Raw genomic sequence first — 25,536 nt, forward strand, 5'->3', positions numbered from 1 at the left:
GTGTCCCCCTCTCTGATTGGGTTAAAGTAGGGGGTTTGAGGGGTGTTGGGATTTCTATTTTAGTGTTGTGTGTGAATTTGGGCTGGCATGTTTGTGTTGGTAGGCCTGGCGACTGCTTCTCCCTGTATATGGCTTCATTCTTAAATATTTTTATTTCTTGTGTTATTTAATTTTTTGTTGGGAAAGGGCTCGTAAGTAAGCATTTCACAGTAAAGTCTACACCTGTGGTATTCAGCAAATGTGACAAATAAAATTTGATATGATTCGATTTGGTGACCTCATCCTAGAGTGTATTTATAGTTCCATCCCACTGGCAGGCAGGGAAGTGGGAGACCTGGATGAGTGTCTGGAGCAGCCAGCTATTCCCCCCTTGGCAGATATTAAGAGACCCTTGGGATGCAGTGAAATAAAAATGGCTCTTACTCTGCTGTAATGTGGTACCACCGGCCCCCATGGCTGTACAGACACTGCTGCAATGTCATACTGCTCTCAAATTAACCTGGACAAACTGGCGACACTCAACTGATATTTAGCTTGTTGCAACTTGCAAAGAGGTCAAGAAGTCAAGAGATTATTCAATTCATTTTGTAAACAGTATCTAGCTATTTATAGCATGCTAATTTAGAAGTTGTTCAATATGTGAATGACTGTGGATCTATGTTTCTTTTTTGTGCTACAGATCTTGGGTGCTTGCTTCAATACAGAGGAGCCAACAGGTGGTCTCTCCTCTCTAATACGCAACATACTCTTTCACTATGTCTCATATAGACTGTTGCTACCTATCCAAATCTGCAAATTATGATGTATAATGATCTAAATATCGGAATTACAATCTTTCCATCCTTTGCAATATGTGTCTCTCCACTGTCCATTTTCTGTCATTAACTTTTCCTTATTTTCCCTCCATGTTTCCATTTGTCTTTCATCCCTTCTCCCTTTCTCCCTAATTTGTCTCAGAGCTGTGTGTGGTGTGGCCAGTATCCAGCCAGTCATGAGCATTCACAACTCCATTCAGCCTTGCTCTCCAACCCAGCTGCTCCCCCAGGGCACAGTGCCCACCCTTCCCCCCGGCAGGGTGGGGGTATCAGGGGGGGACAACGCGCCCTCTCCCGGGCACCTCCAGAACCCTGGCCCTCCACAGATGAGCAGCCCAGAACAGAATGGCATCCTGGACTGGCTGAGGAAACTCCGCCTGCACAAGTACTACCCAGTCTTCAAACAGCTGACCATGGAGGAGGTGGGTGGGCTCTGGGGAAGGGGGGAGTCTCTTATTGGTGGGTTTAGGTTACAGTGGATGAGTGGCATTTAAGACACCTATGGAGCTGTAGACATGAGGGTATAAGGAAAAGTGTGTTTGTTTTGGCTTCTCAAAGAGGCATTTAATTTTGCAGCAATCACAATACAGATTAAATCAAATATTAACAAACAACAACATCAAAACAACAAAGGATATTTAGAAGCAAGTAGGTGGGACAGGTGCAATATCAATAATACAATTTCATAATAAGGCTACATGTCAAAGGCTACGTCTAATATTAGAAAGCCCCAACAGTAAGACATTAGAGTAGATCAAACAACAGCTGCTGTTTTTCCCTATCAGATTCATTCTCCCTCTCTTCAACCTGCTCTCCTTTCCCACAGTTCCTTGGACTCACAGAGGAGGATCTGAACAGGTATGACCTCACCCAGGGAGCCAAGAAAAAGCTGAAGACGCAGCTGGAACTGCAGAAGTGAGTCTGAACCTTGAACCCTGAACCCCCACTCCCTCATCAAGCCCTCTGTCCCCCAGCTCAATAAAAACAGTGACAATCCCAACATACTCCTGTATAGAAACAGGTAGTTCAGAGGGTAATGACATAGATAGATACACAAAAAGGTGCTATCTAGAACCTAAAAGGGTTATTTGGCTGTCCCAATAGGATAACTCTTTGAAGGACCCTTTTTGGTTCTAGGTAGAACCCTTTTGGTTCCAGGTAGATCTCTTTACACAGAGGGTTCTACATGGAACCCAAAATAGTTCTACCTGGAACCAAAAATGGTTCAACCTGGAACCTTATTTTCTAAGAGTATAGATAGATAGATAGATAGATAGATAGATAGATAGATAGATAGATCAAATTAGGCCATTGTTATAGAACGGTGCAAAATCCACAGAATTTGGCCAACATTACCTACTATTTCTATTTACAACTAATGTTTAATATTTTTTTATTTAGATAGTCATACTTTATCATTTGTGTAGCATGTGTAAAAGGTTAATCCATTGATATATTTTATTAAACGTTAACAAAGGAGATTGATCAATGATGTTTTTGTGTGAGGGAATATAGAGTAATAATGGCCATTTGGTTATCAATGGTTAACTAGCATGCCAGTGGGCAGATTGGTTAGCCCAGATAAGTTTACCTAAAGGGGAGATAGAAAGAATCACTCCCCTGGAAAAAAAAACAGTCACCTTTTGTAGCATAGGAGTGGTACTGAGAGAAAACATTATCACTAAGCCTGTTTCCACTGCTAATATCAACACGTTTCCACTAGCCAGGTTTAGCCAGGTACGACCATGTGCGTTGATTACATGAAGCGGAAAGTTCCTCAGGTGCATTTCAATAGGTGTGTCTGACAGTGAGCTAAATGGGAGCTTATTCACGATCACTCTTTCCACTGTCAAGTCTAATTTTCCTTCACCTGGTGATGCAGCTAAATTAACACTATTTTCCCTCTGTAGGCCTAAATGGTTGTCCAAAAAACACTCATATGTCATGTCTTCCTCCGTGTGTGCCATATTTAGAAGAAACACGGACTGCTAACAAAAGTGCTTTTCCATATCAATTCTCTATTGCACCAGGGACAGCAGAAATTAATCTCAGATAACTATTTATCACACGAGTATCTCCATCTCTCTCCCTGATCATACCATGTATATAACCAAATATGAAATATGTCCCAAGGTTGATATGGTATACAGTGCATTCGGAAAGTATTCAGACCCCTTGACTATTTCCACATTTTGTTATGTTACACCCTTATTCTAAAATAGATTAAATCGTTTTTTTCCCTCATCAATCTACACACAATGCCCATAATGACAAAGCAAAAACAGGTTGCTGGAATTTTTTGCAAATGTATTACAAATAAAAAAAACTATCACATTTACAGTATTCAGACCCTTTACTAAGTTCTTTGTTGAAGCATCTATGACAAAGATTACAGCCTCGAGTCTTCTTGGGTATGACGCTCCAAGCTTAGCACACCTGTATTTAGGGAGTTTTTCCCATTTTTCTCTGCAGATCCTCTCAAGCTCTGTCAGATTGGATCAGGTCTCTCCACAGATGTTCGATCGGGTTCAAGTCCGAGCTCTGGCTGGGCCACTCAAGAACATTCAGAGACTTGTCCCGAAACCATTCCTGCGTTGTCTTGACTGTGTGCTTAGGGTCGTGGTTCTGTTGGAAGGTGACCCTTCGCCCCAGTCTGAGGTCCTGAGTGTTCTGGAGCAGGTTTTCATCAAGTATCTCTCTGCACATTCCTCAGTTCATCTTTCCCTTGATCCTGACTAGTCTCATAGTCCCTGCCGCTGAAAAACATCCCCACAGTATGATGCTGCCACCACCATGCTTCACCATAAGGATGGTGCCAGGTTTCCGCCAGACGTGACACCTGGCATTCAGGCCAAAGAGTTAAATCTTGGTTCTATCAGACCAGAGAACCTTTTGGCAAACTCCAAGCGGGCTGTCATGTGCCTTTTACTGAGGAGTGGCTTCCGTCTGGCCACTCTACCATAAAGGCCTGATTGGTGGAATGCTGCGGAGATGGTTGTCCTTCTGGAAAGTTCTCCCATCTCCACAGAGGAACTCTGGAGCTCTGTCAGAGTGACCATCAGGTTCTTGGTCACATCCCTGACCAAGGCCCTTCTCCCCTGATTGCTCAGTTTGGCCGGGTGGCCAGCTCTGGGAAGAGTCTTGGTGGTTCCAAACTTGTTCCATTTAAGAATGATGGAAGCCACTGTGTTCTTGGGGACATTTAATGCCACAGAACTTTTTTGGTACCTTTCCCCAGATCTGTGCCTCAACACAATCCTGTCTAAGTACAATTCCTTCCACCTCATGGCCTGGTTTTTGCTCTGACATGCACTGTTAACTGTGGGACCCTATATAGACAGGTGTGTGCCTTTCCAAGTCATGTCCAGTCAATTGAATTTATGACAGGTGGATTCCAATCAAGTTGTAGAAAAATCTCAAGGATGATCAATGGAAACAGGATGCACCAGAGCTCAATTTCGAGTCTCATATCAAAGGGTCTGTATACTTATGTAAATAAGGTATTTCTTTTTTTTTTTTTATATATCAATGTGCAAAAATTTCTACAAACCTGTTTTCACTTTGTCATTATGGGGTATTGTGTGTAGATTGATGAGGAACATTTTTTATTTAATCGATTTTAGAATAAGGCTGTAAGTACCAAAATGTGGAAAAAGGGAAGGGGTCTGAATACTTTCCGAATGCACTGTATGTACTTTATAGTTCAATTAGTGTGACGTGAAGACTGGGTAGACATATATTACTGCATGTCAGACCCTGGTGTGCTTGTGAAATGTTGACTAGACTAGAGAACCCTCCAGGGTTTCAGTAGTGCTAGTGAAAGACCATCTCAAAGATCTCTCCAACTTATTTCTTCACCTTATATAGTAGCTGTCTGGCACCTGCTTGTGTACTTTATAATTATTTTGATTGGCTGTGATGATATTCCCCTCAGTTATACTGTTTTGTGTCTGTGTGATGACTGACTGTGTGTGTTTGTGTTGTCAGTAGGGAGAAGATGGAGAAGAGGTATATGATGTCCCAGTTCCCTGTGTCCTGTAGTGGCATCGCCAGGGTTACTCCATCCAGCCACATTGGTCCAGTGGCACAAGTCCACTCCAGCAACAACACAGGTAACTTTTCTAACATGCTGACTACACCGGCATCGTGCGCATGTTGATTTTATCTGTCCCCACCAGACGCGATCATGACACGCAGGTTAGGTTAAAATGCCAAAATCAGCTTTGAATCAATTATATTCATTTCAGGGCAGGTCAATGCGCATATGAAACATTCATGGATATTTGTCCTGGGAGATGAACATTGGGTTATTTTACTTGATATGCATGTGGTCTTCTTTTTAGCTGGTTCATTGTAGAATTTTGACCCGGAGTCATACAAAATTGTGTGTTTCTTTACTCCGATGATAAAACCACAGATAAAAAGGGAAACCTAGTTAGTTTTTAGTTAGTTATCTTGAATGAATCTCTCCTCGTTAGTCTTTCAAGCGTCCATGTGGGATTGTATCTTCCTGATATCCAATAAGAAGGGGACTTGCAGCGGGTGTCGCCTCTCCAATAGAGCCAAGTTATATTTTAGCACTTGACTACGCAGACGGTGTGAGCGGTGTGGGTGAAATGATTGAAGAGCATTAATGTGTAAATGTATTTTGCAACGCTCGCGCATGCAACGTGGCTGATGTGGTTTGTATGTAACTCCTCTGGCATTGTACACTTTCAATACAAGTAAACTAGACACTTGATGCAGGTCATTCAAAGTCTTCTGTTTTGAACTGTGCTCCATGAACATATAAACTGTACACAAAAACTTAAATAAAGGTTCATTACAAAGGTAATCCTTCAAAGTACACCTTCTCAACATTACCTATAGAACGTGATACTGCAGGTAACCTGTACGGCAGGGTTCCCCAGCTGATTTTATTTGCCGCCCCACAAAAAAAAGAAGAGAAATGTCATATTTGTTTTTTATTGTTGGACAGCTCCAAGTGATTTTAATTTGGGAAATCTATTCCAAAGTATTCCCACGCATAATAGAGAGATATACAGCTCATTCAGAAAGTATTCAGACACCTTGACTTTTTTCATATTTTGTTACCTTACAGCCTTATTCTAAAATGGATTCAATAGTTTTTTTCCCTCATCAATCCACACACAATACCCCATAATGACAAAGTAAAAACAGCTTTTTTAAAACTGAAATATCACATTTAAATAAGTATTCAGACCCTTTACTCAGTGCTTTGTTGCAGCACCTTTGGCAACGATTACAGCCTCGAGTCTTCTTGGGTATGACGCTACAAGCTTGGCATACCTGTATTTGGGGAGTTTATCCCATGCTTCTCTGCAGATCCTCTCAAGCTCTGTCAGGTTGGATGGGGAGTGTCGCTGCACAGCTATTTTCAGGTCTCTCCAGAGATGTTTGATCGGATTCAAGTCCGGGCTCTGGCTGGACCACTCAAGGACATTCACAGTCCCTGCCACTGAAAAACATCCCCACAGCATGATGCTACCACCACCATGCTTCACCGTAGGGATGGTGTCAGGTTTCCTCAAGACATGACGCTTGGCATTCAGGCCAAATAGTTCAATTTTGGTTTCATCAGACCAAATCATATTTTTTCTCATGGTCTGAGAGTCCTTTAGGTGCCTTTTGGCAAACTCCAAGCGGGCTGTCAGGTGCCTTTTACTGAGGAGTGGCTTCTGTCCGGCCACTCTACCATAAAGGCCTGATTGGTGGAGTGCTGCGGAGATGGTTGTCCTTCTGGAAAGTTCTCCCATCTCCACAGAGGAACTCTGGAGCTCTGTCAGAGCGACCATCGGGTTCTTGGTCACCTCCCTGACCAAGGCTCTTCTCCCCCGATTGCTCAGTTTGGCCGGGCAGCCAGCTCCTGGAAGAGTCTTGGTGGTTCCAAACTTGTTCCATTTAAGAATGATGGAGGCCACTGTGTTCTTGGGGACCTTCAATGCTGCAGAAATGTTTTGTTACCCTTCCAGTGCTCTGAACCCTTCCAGTTCGGAGCTCGGAGCTCTACAGACAATTCCTTCTACCTAAATTGTAAAAATGCCTACAAACCTGTTTTCTCTTCATCAGTATGGGGTATTGTGTGTAGATTGATGAGGGAAAATGTTTATTTTATCAATTTTAGAATAAGGCTGTAACATAACAAAATGCGGAAAAAGTCAAGGTGTCTGAATACTTTCCGGATGCACTATATGTGATCGTATAGAAATATAAGCATGATTTGAAATTATTATGGTTTTGTCAAATATTAAATCTGCTTGTGGTCAATTTGCAGTCTACAAATTATTTGTAATCATGTTCCGGTCCCCTGACCATCCGCTCAAGAAGAAATCAGCCCACATGTGAATCTAGTTGATGATCCCTGCTGTATGCTTCAGCTTCATTTAGCCTACATGCGTTTCTGTGTTCAGAGCTGCGTGTGGAGGTAGAAATGGGCATGCACCCTCTCCCTCGGGACAGCAGCTCCTCCTCAGGTTATTCCAGCTCTTCCTCCAGCCCCATTACCCCTCTGTCTCTGTCCCGGGAAGGGGCCTTCGACAGGGCCAAGGAGCCACACAGACGTGAGTCCCCCTCCCTCTTTCAGCAGTCATGCTACCGTAATTTCCGGACTATTAAGCACACATGAATATAAGCCGCACCCACTGAATTAAAAAAAAATATATGATTTTGAACATAAATAAGCCGCACATGTCTATAAGCCGCAAGTGCCTACCGGTACATTGAAACAAATGAACTTTACACAGGCTTTAATGAAACACGGCTTAATAACAAAAATAAATAGGCTTTAACGAAACACGGCTTGTAACAAAAATAAATAGGCTTTAACGAAACACGGCTTGTAACAAAAAATAAAAAATTAGCAGTAAGCTTTAGTTGTCTTTTTGCACTGAGTCAATTCCTCAAGCTGCTGTTTCCAACGTCTTATCGACTCATTAAGACCAAGCTCCCGTGCAGCAGCTCTATTTCCTTTTCCAACAGCCAGATCAATCGCCTTCAACTTGAAAGCTGCATCATATGCATTTCTCCGTGTCTTTGCCATGATGAGGGTGACAAAATGACTACCGTAATCAGAATGATGGGAAGTTTGAGAGCGCTCGATTTAATCTAAACAGTAAACAAAAAAGTTGTTTGACCTTAACCCGTTCGGCAATTTCATTGGTCTAATGAAAGCTTCATGCCGAAAGCGGGAAAAATCCATATATTAGCCGCGTCATTGTTTAAGCCGCGAGGTTCAAAGCGTGAGAAAAAAAGTTACGGCTTATAGTCCGGAATTTACGGTAATTTAAAAGCAGGGTATATCATTAATAACAGTTTATCTCTGATAACAGTTTGTTCTGTCTCCCATCCAGGTATGGGGTCAGGACTAGACCTCGGAGAGAAGGACAGGACATGTGTTCTCCTGAACCCCACCGTTACAACAGGTCCTAGTCGGCCCACTGCTCAGGTTCTTCCCGTGCAGAATGATCCTACTCCCTGCCCCTCCCACATTGGCCTTCCTCCACCCTCCTTGCCCCTACTGTCACCAAGACGCATCCTGGGTTCCCCCCGTAAGTCCCGGCCCCCTCCCCTTTGCCCTAATGAGCGGGCCAAACCCCTGGGTTCAGGCGTAGCTGTTGGGGTGCGGCTGGAGAGCCTATTCCCTGGCCTGAGTGTGGACAGTGTGGGGTTCCCTCCCCTCCACCAGGATTCTGCTGGGCCCCGGGGGCCCTCTGGGGTCACCATGCTGCGCTCCCTTCCAGGCCTGATGGTGGAGACTAGCACCGCCCTCACCACCACCTCCAACACCCTGCACCACGTCTCACACCCCCCTCTACACCTACAGGTGTCCCCCTCCTTACCCCGTGCTGGACACTACCCTTACCCCTCTTCCTCCGCCTCCTCTTCCTCATTATCTCCCTCCTTTAAGTCAGCCTTCCCATCTGTGAGTGGCATTCCCATGGGAACCGCGAGCAGCGTTCCCATAGCAGCAGTGCCAGGCAACACCTATTGTGTCAACAGTAGCGCTGCTGTCCTGCCAAGCTCCAGTCCCACTTCCACAGAGAAAAGTGGCTACGCCGTCGCCTCTGGCTCCACCCCAAGCCCCTCTGTGTGCGTGTGCAGCTCCTGTGGTTGCAGTGGGAACTGTGGTTCCTACGGGGCCCCCCCGGCCAGCTACGCAGGGTACTTCCAGCACCCCTTCTCAGGGACGTCAGTGTTCACCCTGGGTCCCCTGCTTCACCTCAGTCCCCTGCTGGCTGGGAGCAGTACTGCCTTCCCCTACCCCCTGGTGGCACCGCCCCTCTACAACAGCAGCATGTCTCACAGCCATGACACACAGGGGCAGCAGGGGCTGGTCCTGCCCCCCATGCAGGGCTTTCTGGGGGCCGGGGCCAACATGTACCAGCCTCATGGAGTGGTGGGGAACGGAGGGCACAAGAAGCCAGGGAGCCTGTCCTGCTACAACTGTGGGGTCATCGGCCATCGGGCACAGGAATGCAAGCAGCCACCCATGGATGCTGCTCAGCAAGGTATAAAGTAGAAACCATACAGCTACTGCAAGAAATATTGTAATTCTATGATTAAAAATAGGTACAGTAGCAGTCAAAAGTTTGGACACACCTACTCATTCAAGGGTTTTTCTTTACTTTTACTATTTTCTACATTGTATAATAATAGTGAAGACATCAAAACTATGAAATAAACATATGGAATCTTGTAGTAACCAAAAAAGTGTTAAACAAATAAAAATATATTATATATTTGACATTCTTCAAAGTAGCAACCCTTTGCCTTGATGGCAACTTTGCACACTCTTGGCATTCTCTCAACCAGCTTCATGTGGAATGCTTCTCCAACAGTCTTGAAGGATTTCCACATATGCTGGGCACTTGTTGGCTGCTTTTCCTTCGCTCTGCGGTCCAACTCATCCCAAACCATCTCAATTGAATTTAGGTCGGGTGATTGTGGAGGCCAGGTCATCTGATGCAGCACTCCATCACTCTCCTTCTTGGTCAAATAGCCCTTACACAACCTTGAGGTGTGTTTTGGGTTACTGTCCTGTTGAAAAACAAATGATAGTCCCACTAAGCGCAAACCAGATGGGATGGCGTATCGCTGCAGAATGCTGTGGTAGCCATGCTGGTTAAGTGTGCCTTTAATTCTAAATAAATCACAGGCAGTGTCACCAGCAAAGCACACCCACACCATCACACCTCCTCCATGCTTCACGGTGGGAACCACACATGCAGAGATCATCCGTTCACCTACTCTGCTTCTCACAAAGACACGGTGGTTAGAACCAAAAATCTCAAATTTGGACTCATCAGATGAAATAACATATTTCCACCAGTCTAATGTCCATTGCGTGTGTTTCTTGGCCCAAGCAAGTCTCTTCTTATTGCTGTCATTTAGTAGCGGTTTCTTTGCAGCAATTCAACCATGAAGGCTTGATTCACACAGTCTCCTCTGAACAGTTGATGTTGAGATGTGTCTGTTACTTGAACTCTGTGAAACATTTATTTGGACTGCAATCTGAGGCTGGTAACTCTAATGAAAGTATCCTCTGCAGCAGAGGTAACTCTGGGTCTTCCTTTCCTGTGGCTGTCCTCATGAAAGCCAGTTTCATCATAGCGCTTGATGGTTTTTGCGACTGCACTTGAAGAAACTTTCAAAGTTCTTGAAATTTCCAGATTGACACCTTCATTTCTTAAAATAATGATGGACAGTCACTTCTCTTTGCTTATTTGAGCTGTTCTTGCCATAATATGGACTTGGTCTTTTACCAAACAGGGCTGTCTTCTGTATACCACCCCTACCTTGTCACAACACAACTGATTGGGTCAAACACATTAAGAAGGAATGAAATTCCACAAATTAACTTTTAACAAGGCACACCTGTTAATTGAAATGAATTCCAGGTGACTACCTCATAAAGCTGGTTGAGAGATTGCCAGCGCTGTCATCTAGGCAAAGGGTGGTGCTTTGAAGAATCTCAAATATAAAATATATTTTGTTTTGTTGAACACTTTTTTGGTTACTACATGATTCCATATGTGTTATTTAATCGTTTTGACTTCTTCACTATTATTCTACAATGTAGAAAATAGTAAAAATAAAGAAAAACCCTTGAATGAGTAGATGTGTCCAAATGTTTGACTGGTACTGTATATTTTTTATATCTACAGAAACCTCTTAGGGAACTTGACATATTGACCGTAATTGGTATTTTGTTTTTCAGGCACATTTCGGCTGAAGTATGCTCCTAAATCAGACAGCCAGGACTCAGGGGACTAAGGAAAACTCCTGTGGTCTCACTCCTGCGCACATCAGCACCTTATGTTCCTCAGATTGGAGGAGCTCCTTTCATTGACGTGACTCTTTGAACACCAGTCACAGTTTTGATGGTAGGCTGGTGAATGGTGGCTACTCAACTCAACTTAGATTCTTGCTTGAGACCATGAAGAAAGTGACATTTTAGAGTCAATTTGGAGGGTGCTATTTTTTTTAATATATTTTTTTACCATTATTTAACTAGGCAAGTCAGTTAAGAACAAATTCTTATTTTCAATGACGGCCTAGGAATAGTGGGTTAACTGCCTTGTTCACGGGCAGAACGACAGATTTGTATTCGTTCCAGTCCATCTATAACAGATGATTTTGGTCAAAGGAAAAAATAAAAATATGACAACTCCTCACGCTACTCAGGTCACACCTCAGTGTCACTCAGTTCTGTAGCCAGACCCAACCCTTTCAAAACAAGTAATGTACTGTTCTAAGACAAGATGGCCTTTTAGTTGCTCTGGAGAAGAAAGTTGGATTTATATCTGAGAGGATGATGAAGTGTGAATGTAAAGACATTAGATGACTGCCGAATAATGCACACTGACTGACTGTCTTTCACATCCTCCTCCTCTGGAACAAAGCATGTCTCTGAGGAAACCAGGAAGTAAACAAGGAAGTACTTCTGTAATTTCCCTTTGTGTTGCCAGACAGCACAGGGGAAGAGGAAGTGAAACAAACAAGTGCTTTATTCAACAAATCATTCACTGTGGGTACTTAGCCCTGTACAGTGCAGGTATTAATGATGAAAAGAAACAGATGGTGCCAGCGTTACAAAGATGTGCCATTGATATTGTTTTGTGCCAAACTGCCTGGAAATGATTCCAAACTTGTTTAATCATTTAGAAGTTTAGAAGTTGAAGCAGTCTAATTGTTATAATCACTGCCCAAAATGGGTGGTGGTGAAATGTAAGAGGATCCTTTTTGAGAAAGATTTGATATTGAATGTGTCAGTGAATGTCTCCTTAAGTTGCCACCATGGTGTGGCATGTGAAGCACTTTTATGAGACTGGCTGGTCCCAGGCCATTGGATGTGAGTGTGACATGAGGACAGTGGTCCTCAAGGATGGACAAGTTATTATAGGTTTGTTGTGTTGCACTGGAGCGTCCCTAGCCAGGTATGGAGGACACAATTCAGTCATAAGGGACATTTCTTTGATAATGATCATATGTACCAATAAACACTTGCACCGATTGCTTCCAATAGATAGTCAAGACTTTGACAAAATCAGGATCCACTTGGAGTTCCATTCTGGTGGATATGATATTTGTAGGTAAGGATCAGGAAGTGGTCACTTAAGATCAAGGAATTGTAGGACAATCCAGGATTGTATCTTGACTAGTACAGTATTGCATGTCAGTGACTGTTGTCAAAATGTTTTGACCACATCCATGCTGTTTCTGGTCTAGGTCTCATGGGAGTAAGAGAGTTTACAGTAGGCACATTACAGCTGCAGAGCAAACATGATTCTCTGGTGGTTCATTTGTTTTTACAATGTTCTGTAACATTGTGCTTAGTTAATACACCCTGGTTCATGCTGCAAACATTTGGTAAACCAATTTGATTTATAATCATGTCTTTATATCATTAAAATGAAATAGTGAAATTATTGACCATGGGAAATCACGTTTGTGCACTAAGCTGTGCATCCTGGATGCCTTAGCAACCCTGCATGGTACAATAATTGACTAAAGAAAATGTATGGCCATAATAAAATGATACAGCATTTTTGCTTCTGGAACTGTTTCAGCTTACTTGGTTCCAATGAGATTGTTGTCAAACATATTTGACTGTAACGTAGCCATTTTCTTAGTCAATAGCTATGCATGTTGTTTGATTTAAAAGGTATTTTAAAACATTTGGTATTATTGTGAAGCAGATTTGAACTTGAAGGGCAGATCCTGTATTATTTTTTTATGTCAGATTTTTGTATCATATGGTGTGTGTTTTAAGATTTGCTTGTTTTATATACTGCATGAAAAACATTGTAAAAAGCATTTTGTTTTTTGATTTCATAATTTCATTGGCAACACAGTGTAATACCAGCATATGTGTTCTAGATGAGGAACACACCAAACTTTGACTTTTTTTATTCATAAAATACCAACATAAATACAAGAAAAGGTTGTGTAATACTGCTGTAAATATGAAGAATGAGAGTGGCAAACACAGGAGAATGCAGAGGAACATTGGGTTGATAACTGTACCATTGCTCTGTTATTAAACCCTCAATCAAACTGATCATAGAATCATTCTTATTCATTATGCACAAGTATAGCATATGGACATTTGTACAACGAAGCAAAATCACATTGAATGAAAACAAAATAAAGATGAACTGCCAAAAATGCTGACAAAAAGGCATCTAACATTTAAAACAGTTGCGAGGGAAGAGGACAGCAAAAGGGAAGAGCACACAAGTCAGCACACATTATAAAAGGCGTAAATAACCCTCTATTAAACAAATTGAATATTCTAAAAGTGTGATGCCACCCAGAGATGAGCTCTGTCCAGAGCCCTAGGGCAGGTCTAGGTGGGGGAGAGATGGACAGACCCAGCCCATGATGCCCGCCCAGTCCTAACTGGCCACCAACCCCACATCAGTGACCCTTTCAACACACGTGCAATTCCATCATCATGTCTTATCCGATCATAGTGTTCAAGGTCAGTTTTATTATTCCTTTCATTTGTCCAATATCTGTACACACGGAGGCAAATTTCTTATTACAATCATCATAGCAGGTTTTCGGTAGCATAGCATTTTTTACTTTTTAACCAAGAGTCCCTCACATCACTTCTATGTGGAGAGATTTACGACAAAGGCAGGGAAATAAAAACATATTTGAAAAAGGACCTTCGTTTTCATTAAGGAGAAAATTGTACTTGTCTCTGAACCCATAACCATTATAAAGACAGGGGGAGATGAATGCTAAACTGAACACACATTAACATGTAAGCCTTAAACTATAGTTTGCCTAGAATTGGCCGAAGTAAAGACTAAAAAGGAAATAGAAACAGTAATTTTGTCACAGCGGTTAAGACTATTGGCCTAAGTCACCCATCACAGGAGACTTTACCACATGATGACACATGTTGTTGTGGCAGTAATGTCCCATGTCAGTCAAACTGGATTCAACTAAACTGTTACAAAATTCCTCAGCAGCTGTTGTGACTGAAGCTTCATCCAAAAGACTGAGCTCATTCAAGTTTAGCAAACCCAACCAGTGGAAAAGAAAAGATGGGGTTTGCTGTATCTGAACTCAACCGTGATGGACTCAAGCAGGGATTTAACATGTAAAATGCTTGAAACTTGTGCGAGCGAACTCAAGCTGAACTGGCAATCATCTCTGCTATACTAATCCATCCTATACAACAAAACCCAAACATAACTATTTAATCCCTTTCCCTAAACACATGGCTGAATGTATGGGTAAGGGGCAGAGTATGAGAAGGTGCAGGATAGGGCTTTTAATATCTATAAGGGGCCCTTTAGCGCATGGGAGAAGAGGTTGGCTGGTTCCTATGGTCTTGGCTAACGTTGTAAAGCAAGCATGGGTTGGAGGGAAGGCAGGGGGATAGGTCTGTATTTAGGAACGAAGGATCAGGGAGGGAGGGTGGTAGATAGTATCAATGTCCGAGTGCTGGCGTGGTGGTGGGAGGCTGTTACTGGGGGGCCATGGTTCCGAAGGTCTCCTGTGAGGCGTACACCATGTAGAGGAAGCCATCGTCGTCCTTCTCGCGCTCGTACACCTCAGCGATGGCTGCCGACACGGACACCATGCTGTGGCCGTTCACCAACAGGAAGAAGGCCTGGTTGGAGTTCAGCTGGAGGCGCCTCCTGGTGGGACAAAGATACATGGACAAAGAGTTCAGCACATCAGATCCAAACATTGGTAGAAGTACATTTGCTGTAGTGAGTGCCTGATAAATGTATGTAAGTAAATACAGAGAAGGTAGAGGATAACGTAACATCATGAAAGAGCACCTGATGATTTTGATCAGTTCACTCATGTTGACATGGTCAGGAACCAGGAACTTGGTTTTATCCAGGATGGGCAGCTGCTTCTCTCCCTTGTATCTCTCAATGATGACCTGAAAGGAAGCAGAGGAAACATCTTGTTATAGAGCTCACTGTCCCCACAGCACACCATGCTAGAAGGAGTCACATTACCAAGACCATAGAAATAGAATGGGCTCCGGAGCCTCTAACCCTGGCGATTTGACTGGTAAACTCATGTGTACACCCGCAATTGTGTAATTTCCATGGTAATGTAGAACGTTAATTCAAATGATGTTACTGATGTGACTCACACAATGGAATGTATTTTTTATAATGTCAGTTGAGCCAACAAATCACAGCACAGCACATTGATGGGTACACTTCCTGCTTTAATTTCCAGGTTTGCTCCTTGCAATGGCCGCCATCATTGACTTGAATGGGGACGCCCGTTCTATTTATTCTATTTCTATGACCAAGACACAGCTAGTGTCAGTCAGAGGGGGAGGAGCCATTACCAAGACACAGCAAGTGTCAGAGGGGGAGGAGCCATTACCAAGATACAGCTAGTGTCAATCAGAGGGGGAGGGGCATTACTCTGAATTTTGGGGCCCCTGGACAGACAAAGGTAAGGATCAGGAAGTGGTCATGTACTGTAACTGAGGCCCTTTCAGTCAGTCAGAGTGTGTGTGTGGAGGAGAGAGGCAGCAGATGGAAGGTTAAAGAGATATTAAATCTGATATGTGGTCTGTTTGGGTCCTGACACATGGCTTACAATGAGACGGTTCCATACCCTTCTACCTATTCTTCATGAGAATATCTGTTAGGAAGGATAACCTCTGTTGAGGAAAGCATTGGATGGGTCTGTATTTAGGAATTCTCTCTATTCCAATTTATAAACTGGGTGGTTCGAGCCCTGAATCCTGATTGGTTGACAGCCGTGGTATATCAGACCGTATACCACGACAAAACATGTATTTTTACTGCTCTAATTAAGTTGGTAACCAGTTTATAATAGCAATAAGGCACCTCTGGGGTTTGTGGTAATAGCTCTATCCAGGCACTCCGCGTTGCGTCGTACACAAGAACAGCACTTAGCCGTGGTATATTGGCCATACACCACATCCGCTGGTGCCTTATTGCTTAAGTATATTATATGGTTGTGGTGGTAATAGATCTGATACTAACCGGGATCTTGTTGGGGTGCTGCTCTCGGATCAGTCGTACATCATCTACTCTCTGCTCTGTGGACACAAGGAAGAGAGAACAGGTGAGATGACAAAACAACTATCAGACTATCTGTTCTATATCCCATCTGCCTTTCACACAGGTAACTCAAAGGAAAAATATATGTTGCCCATTACCTCAAACCCCTATGGTTATAGACAATACAATCAGTGCAGCAAACCAGGTGATGAATCAACTCAGACCATAAATGAAACAGCAAGTGAACATAATATTTTCTAAACTAATCCCATCCTGCTGAACTTTGCAACTCGGTGGCCATTTGTAACAAGGCCAAAACAACGGTTTCCATGGCACCAGATAAGGCCTTTTGTTTACATACAAACCCTGGGTCAGTTTTGACTGATGGACAGAAGAAACACCACAAGTGACTGGAAGGATGGACCTCTTGAGCCCAATTGCTCCACTAAAATGTTCATATTTAGGCAATTCTATCCAGAAATACACGAGACAGATTTTTACAGGAATAATAATTCACTTTGCTCTTAAGTAAATACAATAGACTTAAAGAGACAGTTCAGACAAACTGTTTTCTCAGAGGAGTCTTTTATAGTCGAATATTGTATATAAATTAATTCATATGATTATATAAAGGCTGAAGGCTAAATCTATATCTAGGCCTACACTGAGTGTACAAACATTAGGAACACCTTCATAATATTGAGTTACACCCCCTTTTACCCTGAGAACAGCCTCAATTCTTCAGGGCATAGACTCTACAAGATGTTGAAAGTGCTCCACAGAAATGCTTGCCCATTGTTGACTCCAATGCTTCCCATAGTTGTGTCACGTTAGCTGGATGTCCTTGGTGGTGGACCATTCTTGATACACACTTGAGTGTGAAAAACCCAGCAGCGTTGCAGTTCTTGACACACTCAAACCGGTTCACCTGGCACCTACTACCATACCCTGTTCAAAGGCACTGAAATTGTTTGTCTTGCCCATTCACCCTCTGAATGGCACACATACACAATTCATGTCTCAATTGTCTCAAGGCTTAAAAATCTTTCTTTAACCTGTCTTCTCCCCTTCATCTACACTGATTGAAGTGGATTTTACCAGTTAAATGTAATTAAATGTAATCTACGTAATCCCCAAAAGTAATTATTTATCATGTGAGGGTCATAAACAATAATTAGTAATGCTGCATACTCAAAGAAAGGTTAAAATCTCACCTTTCTGGCAAAAATAGTTATAAATTGCTGAGATGTACTCACTTTTGAGGACACAAACTCAAGTACACAGTACAAACAGGAGTAAAAAAAAATCCTGAAATTAAATATTTCCTATTCAACAAAACTGTATGAATATGCCTTATAAGGATGGTGAAATCTTATAGTTAGTCGATTTATAATTTGATTATGCTATATTTAGAAAGTATATACGTCATTTCCACTGTTAAATACATATTTGTATGTTTAGTGTTAGAGAAAATGTACATATTTTCTAAAGGTCTCTCTTGATCAAAACGTCTGCCAGCATCGCTGTGAAGCCCCTAGCTTGGCTTCCTGAACTCGTTAGGAACTCGCTTTTCATCTCATATGAATGTGTCTAGGACAAACATGTTTTTTTTGTTTGTTTAAAATCTATGAAATATTTTAGATTAATGGCTATAAATCGATCATTGAATGTACTACTGTAGGGCTGGGCAGTATACTATATACCGGTATTTATGCACGGACCGGTTTGGGTTTTTACTATACGTTCTATAACGGTATTTTAAATGTTTGATTTGTTAAATGTGATATGCCGTGTGTAATGTCCATTTTTATAGTTTACTCAGCTACTTGATTCAGCCCTCTCCTTTCTCTCTCCATGCCGCTTTCCACATAGACCTAGTCCCAGCCAGTCACTCAAGGGGTGCATTTGTTGTTGCTTGACCACGAGACACTTTCGTTCAGTCTGCATGGTCAATGCAGCACATGCAACAATGTTGATGACAACGATATTGTTTCCACTTTGATCTTAATATAAATCCACAAGCGTCCTATAATTACAATATCAGTTTGTGTTTCTTACATCTGCAAACAGCTAGTTTATTTTCTTAGCAAATTAAGCTAAATCGTGTTAGCCACTAATGCTAATCACTAGTCAGCTGGCTAGCTAATAAAAGTACTGAGTCAGAGCAAACGTAGCTAGCTAATACAGCCTGATAACAGTACTGGTGGAGGCTTAAATCAGCATGTTGTTTGTGCAACAGTATCTTCTAAATCAAAGAGTAATAGGCGAAGCATGAATATGTTGGCAATATGAATAAAGATTTCATGTAACCAAAGATTATAGGGTCCCCAAGGAAACACTAAACATCACCTTGGTTCCTACCCTGTCACAATAACTCGTCCATGGCATTTTCATTCGTCGTCATGCCAAACAACACTGTATTCAAAGTGCCCACTGTTATTTATATTCAAACTATAGAATTATAATAAACATTCTATTTCCATGATTCCAAAAGTTCACACAGGTGTTTTGATCTAAATCGCAATTGCAACATTTGGTGAAAAATAAGGCCTAGTATTTTTGCCATATCGTGGCAGTTTGGAAATGATCTCAAATGAGTACAGGAAATGCAGAAATTGATGGAAATGCAGGATATTATTTTAGGTTGAAGTTGAATTGAACAGTATAAAACAATCAGAATGGAGAAATAATTTAGAATATATATGTGTTGCCACCCTAGGGTCACGCACTACTCAAAGCAAATGTAGAATTTGTATTAATCAAAAACATAAAATATCATCAAATACAGTCATTACGTAAAAAAATTGAAAAATACAATTTTATATATTTTCGCCATATCGCCCAGACCTATGCTACAGTGGTAAAACCACTCCCTACAGCTGCGCTACAATGTAACGATTTCAGGCATGTGCTTCGTCAGTGGTTGTGAGGTAGGAGTTGACGGACAGTCGTAAGAGCAAATTAGATGTTATGAAGGACATCCCAGATTCAAGTGGTTTCAGATGTCACATTCTACTTCACACAGGCACAGAAGAAATGCTACGGTGTCCGTGGGAACCATGGCTTTCGCTCAATGCAAGCCATTTCTATCTACGGTGTACACAGATCGATTTATACGCGAAAATGTCGGTCGGAACCAGTACCATGCATATCTAATAGGTTTTAAAAAGTGACATCTCTAAGGGATCAAAGACAGGGGATCAAACCTACATTTTTTTTTCTTCGCATTGTTTGAAACTAATTTTGTATATAATGTTGCTGCTACCATCTCTTATGACCAAAAATAGCTTCTGGACATCAGAACAGCGATTACCCACCTCGAAATGTACAAAGATTTTTTCTTTAATGAGTCAGACGCAAAGGATATACTGCTTTGTCGAGACAAGGCCCAAATCCCTGTCATCCGCGTGAAGAAAAGACAGAGAAAAGGTGGGAGAGGGGCAGGGTGCCTTGTAAAAATTCACCGACGAGTAGGTAAACCACCACCACCCTCCGTATTATTGGCCAACGTGCAACCACTGGAAAACAAACTGGACAATCTACGATTAAGACTATCCTACCAACGGGACATTAAAAACGAATATCTTATGTTTCACCAAGATGTGGTTAAACGACGACAAAGATAATATAGAGCTGGCTTCTTCTTCATGCATAATCTTCTTCATGCATGCAAGATGAGGGGCGGGAGTGTGTGTCTATTTGTCAATAACTGCTGGTGTGCAATGTCTAATATTAAAGAAGTCTCGAGGTATTGCTAGCTTGAGGTAGAATATCTCATGATATGCTGTAGACCACACTATCTACCAAGAGAGTTCTCATCTATATTACTCATAGCCGTCTATTTACCACCACAAACCGATGCTGGCACTAAGACCGTACTCAACGAACTTAAATCCGTTTTACCTCATTTCTACCAGCATGTCACATGTGCAACCAGAGGGAGAAAAAAACAACAACTCTAGACCACCTTTACACCACACACAGTGACCGTACATACATATCCCAACCAGAAGCCATGGAATACAGGCAACATCCGCACCGAGCTAAAGGCTAGAGCTGCCGCTTTCAACGAGTGGGACACTAATCCGGACGCTTATAAGAAATGCTGCCATGCCCTCAGACAAATCAAACAGGCAAAGTGTCAATACAGGACTAATTTTGAATCCTACCACACCGGCTCTAGCAGGGCTTGAAAAAAAAAATATTGATGGGCTGAAGTGGAGCGGGTCGAGAGTTTCAAGTTTCTTGGTGTCCACATCACCAACAAACTATCATGGTTCAAACACACCAAGACAGTTGTGAAGAGGGCACGACAACACCTTTTCCCCCTCAGGAGAGTGAAAAGATTTTACATGGGTCCCCAGATCCTCAAAATGTTCTACAGCTACACCATCGAGAGTATCCTGACCGGTTGCATCACCGCCTGGTATGGCAACTGCTCGGTATCTGACCGTAAGGCGCTACAGAGGGTAGTGCGTATGGCCCAGTACATCACTGGCCCAAAAGGCCCAAAAAATTGTCAAAGACTCCAGTCTCTCGAGTCATAGACTGTTCTCTCTGCTACCGCACGGCAAGCGGTACCGGGTGCCATGTCTTGGACCAAAAGGCTGCTTAATAGTTTCTACCCTCAAGCCATAAGACTGCTGAATAATTAATCAAATGGCCACTCGGACTATTTACATTGACACCCCCCCCCCCCCTCTTTGTTTTTACACTGCTGTTACTCACTGTTTATTTTCTATGAATAGTCACTTTACAAATTACCTCGACTAACCTGTATCCCCGCACATTGACTCGGTACCGGTACCACATGTATATAGCCTCGCTATTGTTATGTCATTTTCTTGTGTTACTTTTTTTATTTTATATATATATTTTTTAACTTGAGTTTATTTATAAAATACTTTCTTAACTCAATTTCTTGAACTGCATTGTTGGATAAGGGCTTGTAAGTAATCATTTCATGGTAAGGTCTACACCTGCTGTATTCGGAGCATGTGACAAATACAATTTGATTAAAATACTGTCAAAAGTACTGTCAGACTGATTTGTAATAGACTGTCATAGCCGCAATTAAAAAAGTAAACATTGGCCGTTGATTACATCACTTTTTTCCCCACATAGGGTACCGCCCATTTTCTCAGATAACACATGAACTAGAATGATGCTGTGAAGTCAGCATGTTCCTATGGTGGAGGACGACCTCCCTGCAACAAAAATGTTATCCACCAAGCTATCAATAAAATGTGGTTTTGAGCGATGTAAGTAAAGAAAACTGACCCAGAAGTGTTTTTCTGTTGTAGAGTTGTGTATAGTTGTTTAAGGTTCCAAACAAATGTAATTTTCTTATTAACCCATCTAGTGACTAAATGACAGCATAGGTTTCAAGTATCATGCTAGCTAGTCTTGTTGTTAGCCTGGGAGAAGTTACAGGAGAGATGGGTGGGACGAAAGCAACAACGTAAACTGATGACCTGGAATAAAATAAAAACACATTTAACAACAGGCCATTGTCTCTAATTCATTTTGCTTTTATAATGTTAGCAAAATATCAACAAGGGACTGAATGTTTGAAAATGATAAATGACATTATGCCTTATAATTATGCCTTAATGGATCAGCTTTTCACATAAGCTTTTGTCGACAGGTTAGTAGTTAAAAATATCTCCCATTACATTCCCATTAAAGTGAGATGAGAATATGATAGTTAATATAGCTATTATTTGATCCATTTTAGTCTGATTAATATTGTAAAGGCAAAATATTGTGGTTGCTCAACATTGCAATGTTGACGCACGGTTAATTTTCTTAAAATGTGAAACCTAGAGAATTCATTATAAAAATGTACAAAAATATGAAATTATGGCTGATAGTACAGCTAAGACATATATTGTGCACTTATCGCCCAGCCTGTTCTCAGATTAGACATAACATAGTTACCGTAAATCCGGGACACAAAAATTAGTATGATATGTTTGGAATGGTTAGGCTGCTATTTAGGTAATATTCTGAATGGAGTTGTTATTTTTAACTGTAGGATGAGGATGCACTGCAGCCTCAATTAGCCTAGCTAGATAACGTTAGCTAGCTTAACTAGCTTCTCCCGGTTTGATGCAGTCAAGACAGGTACTACTTAATCATTTTTGATACATAACCTAGCTATGGCAGCTATTAGTCTGCTATAGCTGTGAGTAGGCCCCACTTGCTAGAGCGGCACCTCTCTGCCCCCTCTCGCGCATTATCAGCTCCGCTTAATAAAGTAGCTTTAAAAATTACTTTTCTGCTGCTTTCCTCACTCAGATTGGATCCAGACCCGGTCCAATCAGGTCCATACGGAATGGGTCTAGTTGTCCTCGGGTCCGTTTGGAATGAGTCTCTATATTTAGAAAATGTATTTATGCATATCAGGTCTGGGTAGGAAAGCCCCAGGGCCAAAAGACCTCTACCACTTACTTTAACCCTTTACTTTACTTTAACATTTCCTCTAACCCTTTAACTTAACTCCTTAACACTAACCCAGCCAATGTCAGCCAGCTAGCCAATGCCAGCAGGTAGCCTAGTGGGGCGGCAGGTAGCCTAGTGGTTAGAGCGTTGGGTTAGTTAAATAAGAATTTGTTCTTAACTGACTTGCCTAGTTAAATAAAGGTTAAATATTTGTTTTACTGTTTTCTTTTAATTAACGCCACCTAGCCAACGTTAGCCACATATCATAATGTTACGAATTCTAGCTAGGTGGCTAACGTTGGCTAGGCGGCATTAATTAAAAGAAAACAATAAAACAAATATTTAACCTTTATTTATCTAGGCAAGTCAGTTAAGAACAAATTCTTATTTAACTGACGGCCTAGGAACAGTTTGTTAACTGCCTTGTTCAGGGGCAGAACAACAGATTTTTACCTTGTCAGCTCGGGGATTCGATCTAGCAACCTTTTGGTTACTGGCCCAACGCTCTAACCACTGGACTCCCAAGTGGCGCAGTGGTCTAAGACTTTACATTTTTGCTGATTAATTTAGTTATTTTTCCTTTATTTAACTAGACAAGCCAGTTAAGAAGAAATTCTTATTTACAATGACAGCCTACCCAGGCCAAACCCAGACGACGCTGAGCCAATTATGAACCGCCCTATGTGACTCCCAATCACGGCCGGATGTGATGCAACCTGGATTCGAACCGAAAGATGCAGTGACACCTCTTGCACTGAAAGGCAGTGTCTTAGACCACTGCGCCACTTGGGAGCCCAGTGGTTAGAGCGTTGGGCCAGTAACCAAAAGGTAGCTAGATCGAATCCCCGAGCTGACAAGGTAAAAATCTGTCATTCTGCCCACAAATCATATAATACAAATCACAACATATCATACTGAATGCTAAACATAACATATCATACTGAATGCACCCCCGGCAGGTACAAAAGTAACATTGCAGTAGTTCAGTTCTAGGTCTATTTAATTTTAACTCATTTGCCCTAGAAATGAAATTACAGGTAGAGGACACAAACTGTCAGAGTATGGTGCCTGAGTAAAAAACTAAAAGTGTTACTTTCGTCCAGGTTCTCCCTACTATGGCAAAAAAAAAAAAAAAAGATTTCAAAATGGGGTCGCGGGCCAAAACAGTTTGGGAATCCCTGGGTTGCTGAAAAGCTCTCCTAACCTGCTACGAAAACTAACGTCCGGTCGTAGCTGTACTCCATCTAGTCACGTCACAACCCTAAACAAGGGACCTTATCTCAGACGCAAAACTGTATTGAACATAAAGGCCTATTGACAGAAAGTGAAATTAACACGACAATCCATATTTGGTGTGTTATCTAGGTCTACATGATATAATGTTAGTTAGCCTACAGACATTTGTTTTTGGCCCCTTCCCCCAAGGCCCTCTTTTCACCTCCGCAATCCGTCCCATCCCCCAATTCTGCAGCGCACGTCCCTGCATTTCGAGTAGAGCAATAGGCCTATGTAGCCTACTTGTTTTGTTTTTTTAAAACATCCCTTTCACAAACAAATTGAGCTCAACAGAATCCGATGATCGTTTCGCTGTCATTGACATACATTTTACAGAGACAGACATTGTAGGCTAAAGCCTACCAACTAAACACAACACCAATATTTGTTCAGTCTATTCGGATTGCATAACATGACCCACTGTTGAGGACACAACCTTTTTTATTAGCCTAGATACAGCCACCACCTTTAATTATCACGAATTTGTCGCTTTGAAAAGCCAAATGTAGGCCTATATTATATCAAATTAATGATATTCCAAATTTGTACCTAGACTGTTTATTGCCTTTGGCGTCTGGTCGAAATTGAACTGATGAACTATTCAGACACTAGGGGAAATTGGGAAACCATCTGTTTTCCACATAAAAGCTGACATTACGAAATAAGGATCCACCAAATGTGAACAGTTACTAATTGAAATAACGATATAATCTATAAAATCAGATTCCAATGTTAAAATTTGCTGTGTTAGTACATACCAAATGTCCTCCTTTGTTTGAATGTCTTCTCTGAAGGCATATTTCACGCAGGTCAAACTGTTTCGTAAATGAGGCAAAAGATGCCTGTAAGAATGGCAAATATATTTCAACCGTAGGCGATTTAAACTGTCGGGAGATTCAAGACCAATTTTTTGTAAGAATAACAAATGATTTTACTCCTTTGATGTCGTTCGACTCCTTCCTTGCTATCTGCTGCGGAGTCTACAGCAAAACAAACCAGTCAGCTGATACTTGACGTCATTGAGAGAGAGAGATTACCCTGGTTCAAGCCTGGAGTGAATAATCTGACAACCTGGCTAACGAACAATTCCACTCAAATTTGGCCTACTGATATAGTTAGATAAAGCTTACTGTACTTCAGGCCAACAGATTTGATAAACTAATGCGTTATTAGTTGTTATGAACATATAGGAGCCCTTATAATGTCTTATTGAAATATGTAAAAGGTCTGTAATATGTTAAACATGTCCATCCACATTTTTCAAAAGACAGAAAATAGTTGTTATTTAGACTGGGCTGTTAAGAAAGTAGTAAATAAGTAAATAAGCTTCAGCAGTGAGTGAGTCACTACAATATATTTTTTTGCTCACAGATAGACAAACCCATTGTCCAAAATAGACAAACCTATTGTCTCAGTCTCAAACAACATAATTATTATTTGTTGTTTCAATAGAGTGAAAG

The 25,536-nt window shown here is 41.7% G+C and overlaps 2 protein-coding genes across 2 annotated transcripts in view; one reads left to right on the forward strand and one right to left on the reverse strand.

The window, feature by feature from the left end:
• LOC106573631 (zinc finger CCHC domain-containing protein 14) overlaps window positions 1–13,395 on the forward strand; it is a 39,182-nt gene extending 25,787 nt beyond the window's left edge. The window contains exons 7-13 of the mRNA XM_014148858.3: window positions 680–716; window positions 958–1,237; window positions 1,642–1,730; window positions 4,803–4,927; window positions 7,247–7,396; window positions 8,186–9,343; window positions 11,053–13,395. Of these exons, the coding sequence (XP_014004333.3) occupies window positions 680–716; window positions 958–1,237; window positions 1,642–1,730; window positions 4,803–4,927; window positions 7,247–7,396; window positions 8,186–9,343; window positions 11,053–11,108 (1,895 nt within the window). The 3' untranslated portion in view covers window positions 11,109–13,395. The remainder of the gene's footprint in view (window positions 1–679; window positions 717–957; window positions 1,238–1,641; window positions 1,731–4,802; window positions 4,928–7,246; window positions 7,397–8,185; window positions 9,344–11,052) is intronic.
• LOC106573632 (microtubule-associated protein 1 light chain 3 beta) lies at window positions 13,229–25,118 on the reverse strand. The gene is made up of 4 exons (XM_014148859.3): window positions 24,835–25,118; window positions 16,340–16,395; window positions 15,140–15,246; window positions 13,229–14,992 (listed from the first exon to the last, which is right to left on the reverse strand). The coding sequence occupies exons 1-4, from the start codon at window positions 24,872–24,874 to the stop codon at window positions 14,818–14,820; spliced, it is 378 nt and encodes a 125-aa protein (XP_014004334.1). The 5' UTR covers window positions 24,875–25,118; the 3' UTR covers window positions 13,229–14,817.
• Window positions 25,119–25,536: the final 418 nt, after the last annotated feature.

The sequence above is a fragment of the Salmo salar genome, chromosome 16 (assembly GCF_965601325.2).
Source record: "Salmo salar chromosome 16, fSalSal1, whole genome shotgun sequence".
NCBI classification, from domain to species: Eukaryota; Metazoa; Chordata; class Actinopteri; order Salmoniformes; family Salmonidae; genus Salmo; species Salmo salar.

Bases quoted from the DNA above. Each gene is read 5' to 3' on its own strand.
- LOC106573632 (XM_014148859.3), bottom strand. From the start codon at position 24,874: ATGCCTTCAGAGAAGACATTCAAACAAAGGAGGACATTTG. The intron at 16,396-24,834 runs GTATGTACTAAC...TTGTGTCCACAG, and splicing joins CAAACAAAGGAGGACATTTG to AGCAGAGAGTAGATGATGTA. The intron at 15,247-16,339 runs GTTAGTATCAGA...GCTTCCTTTCAG, and splicing joins AGCACCCCAACAAGATCCCG to GTCATCATTGAGAGATACAA.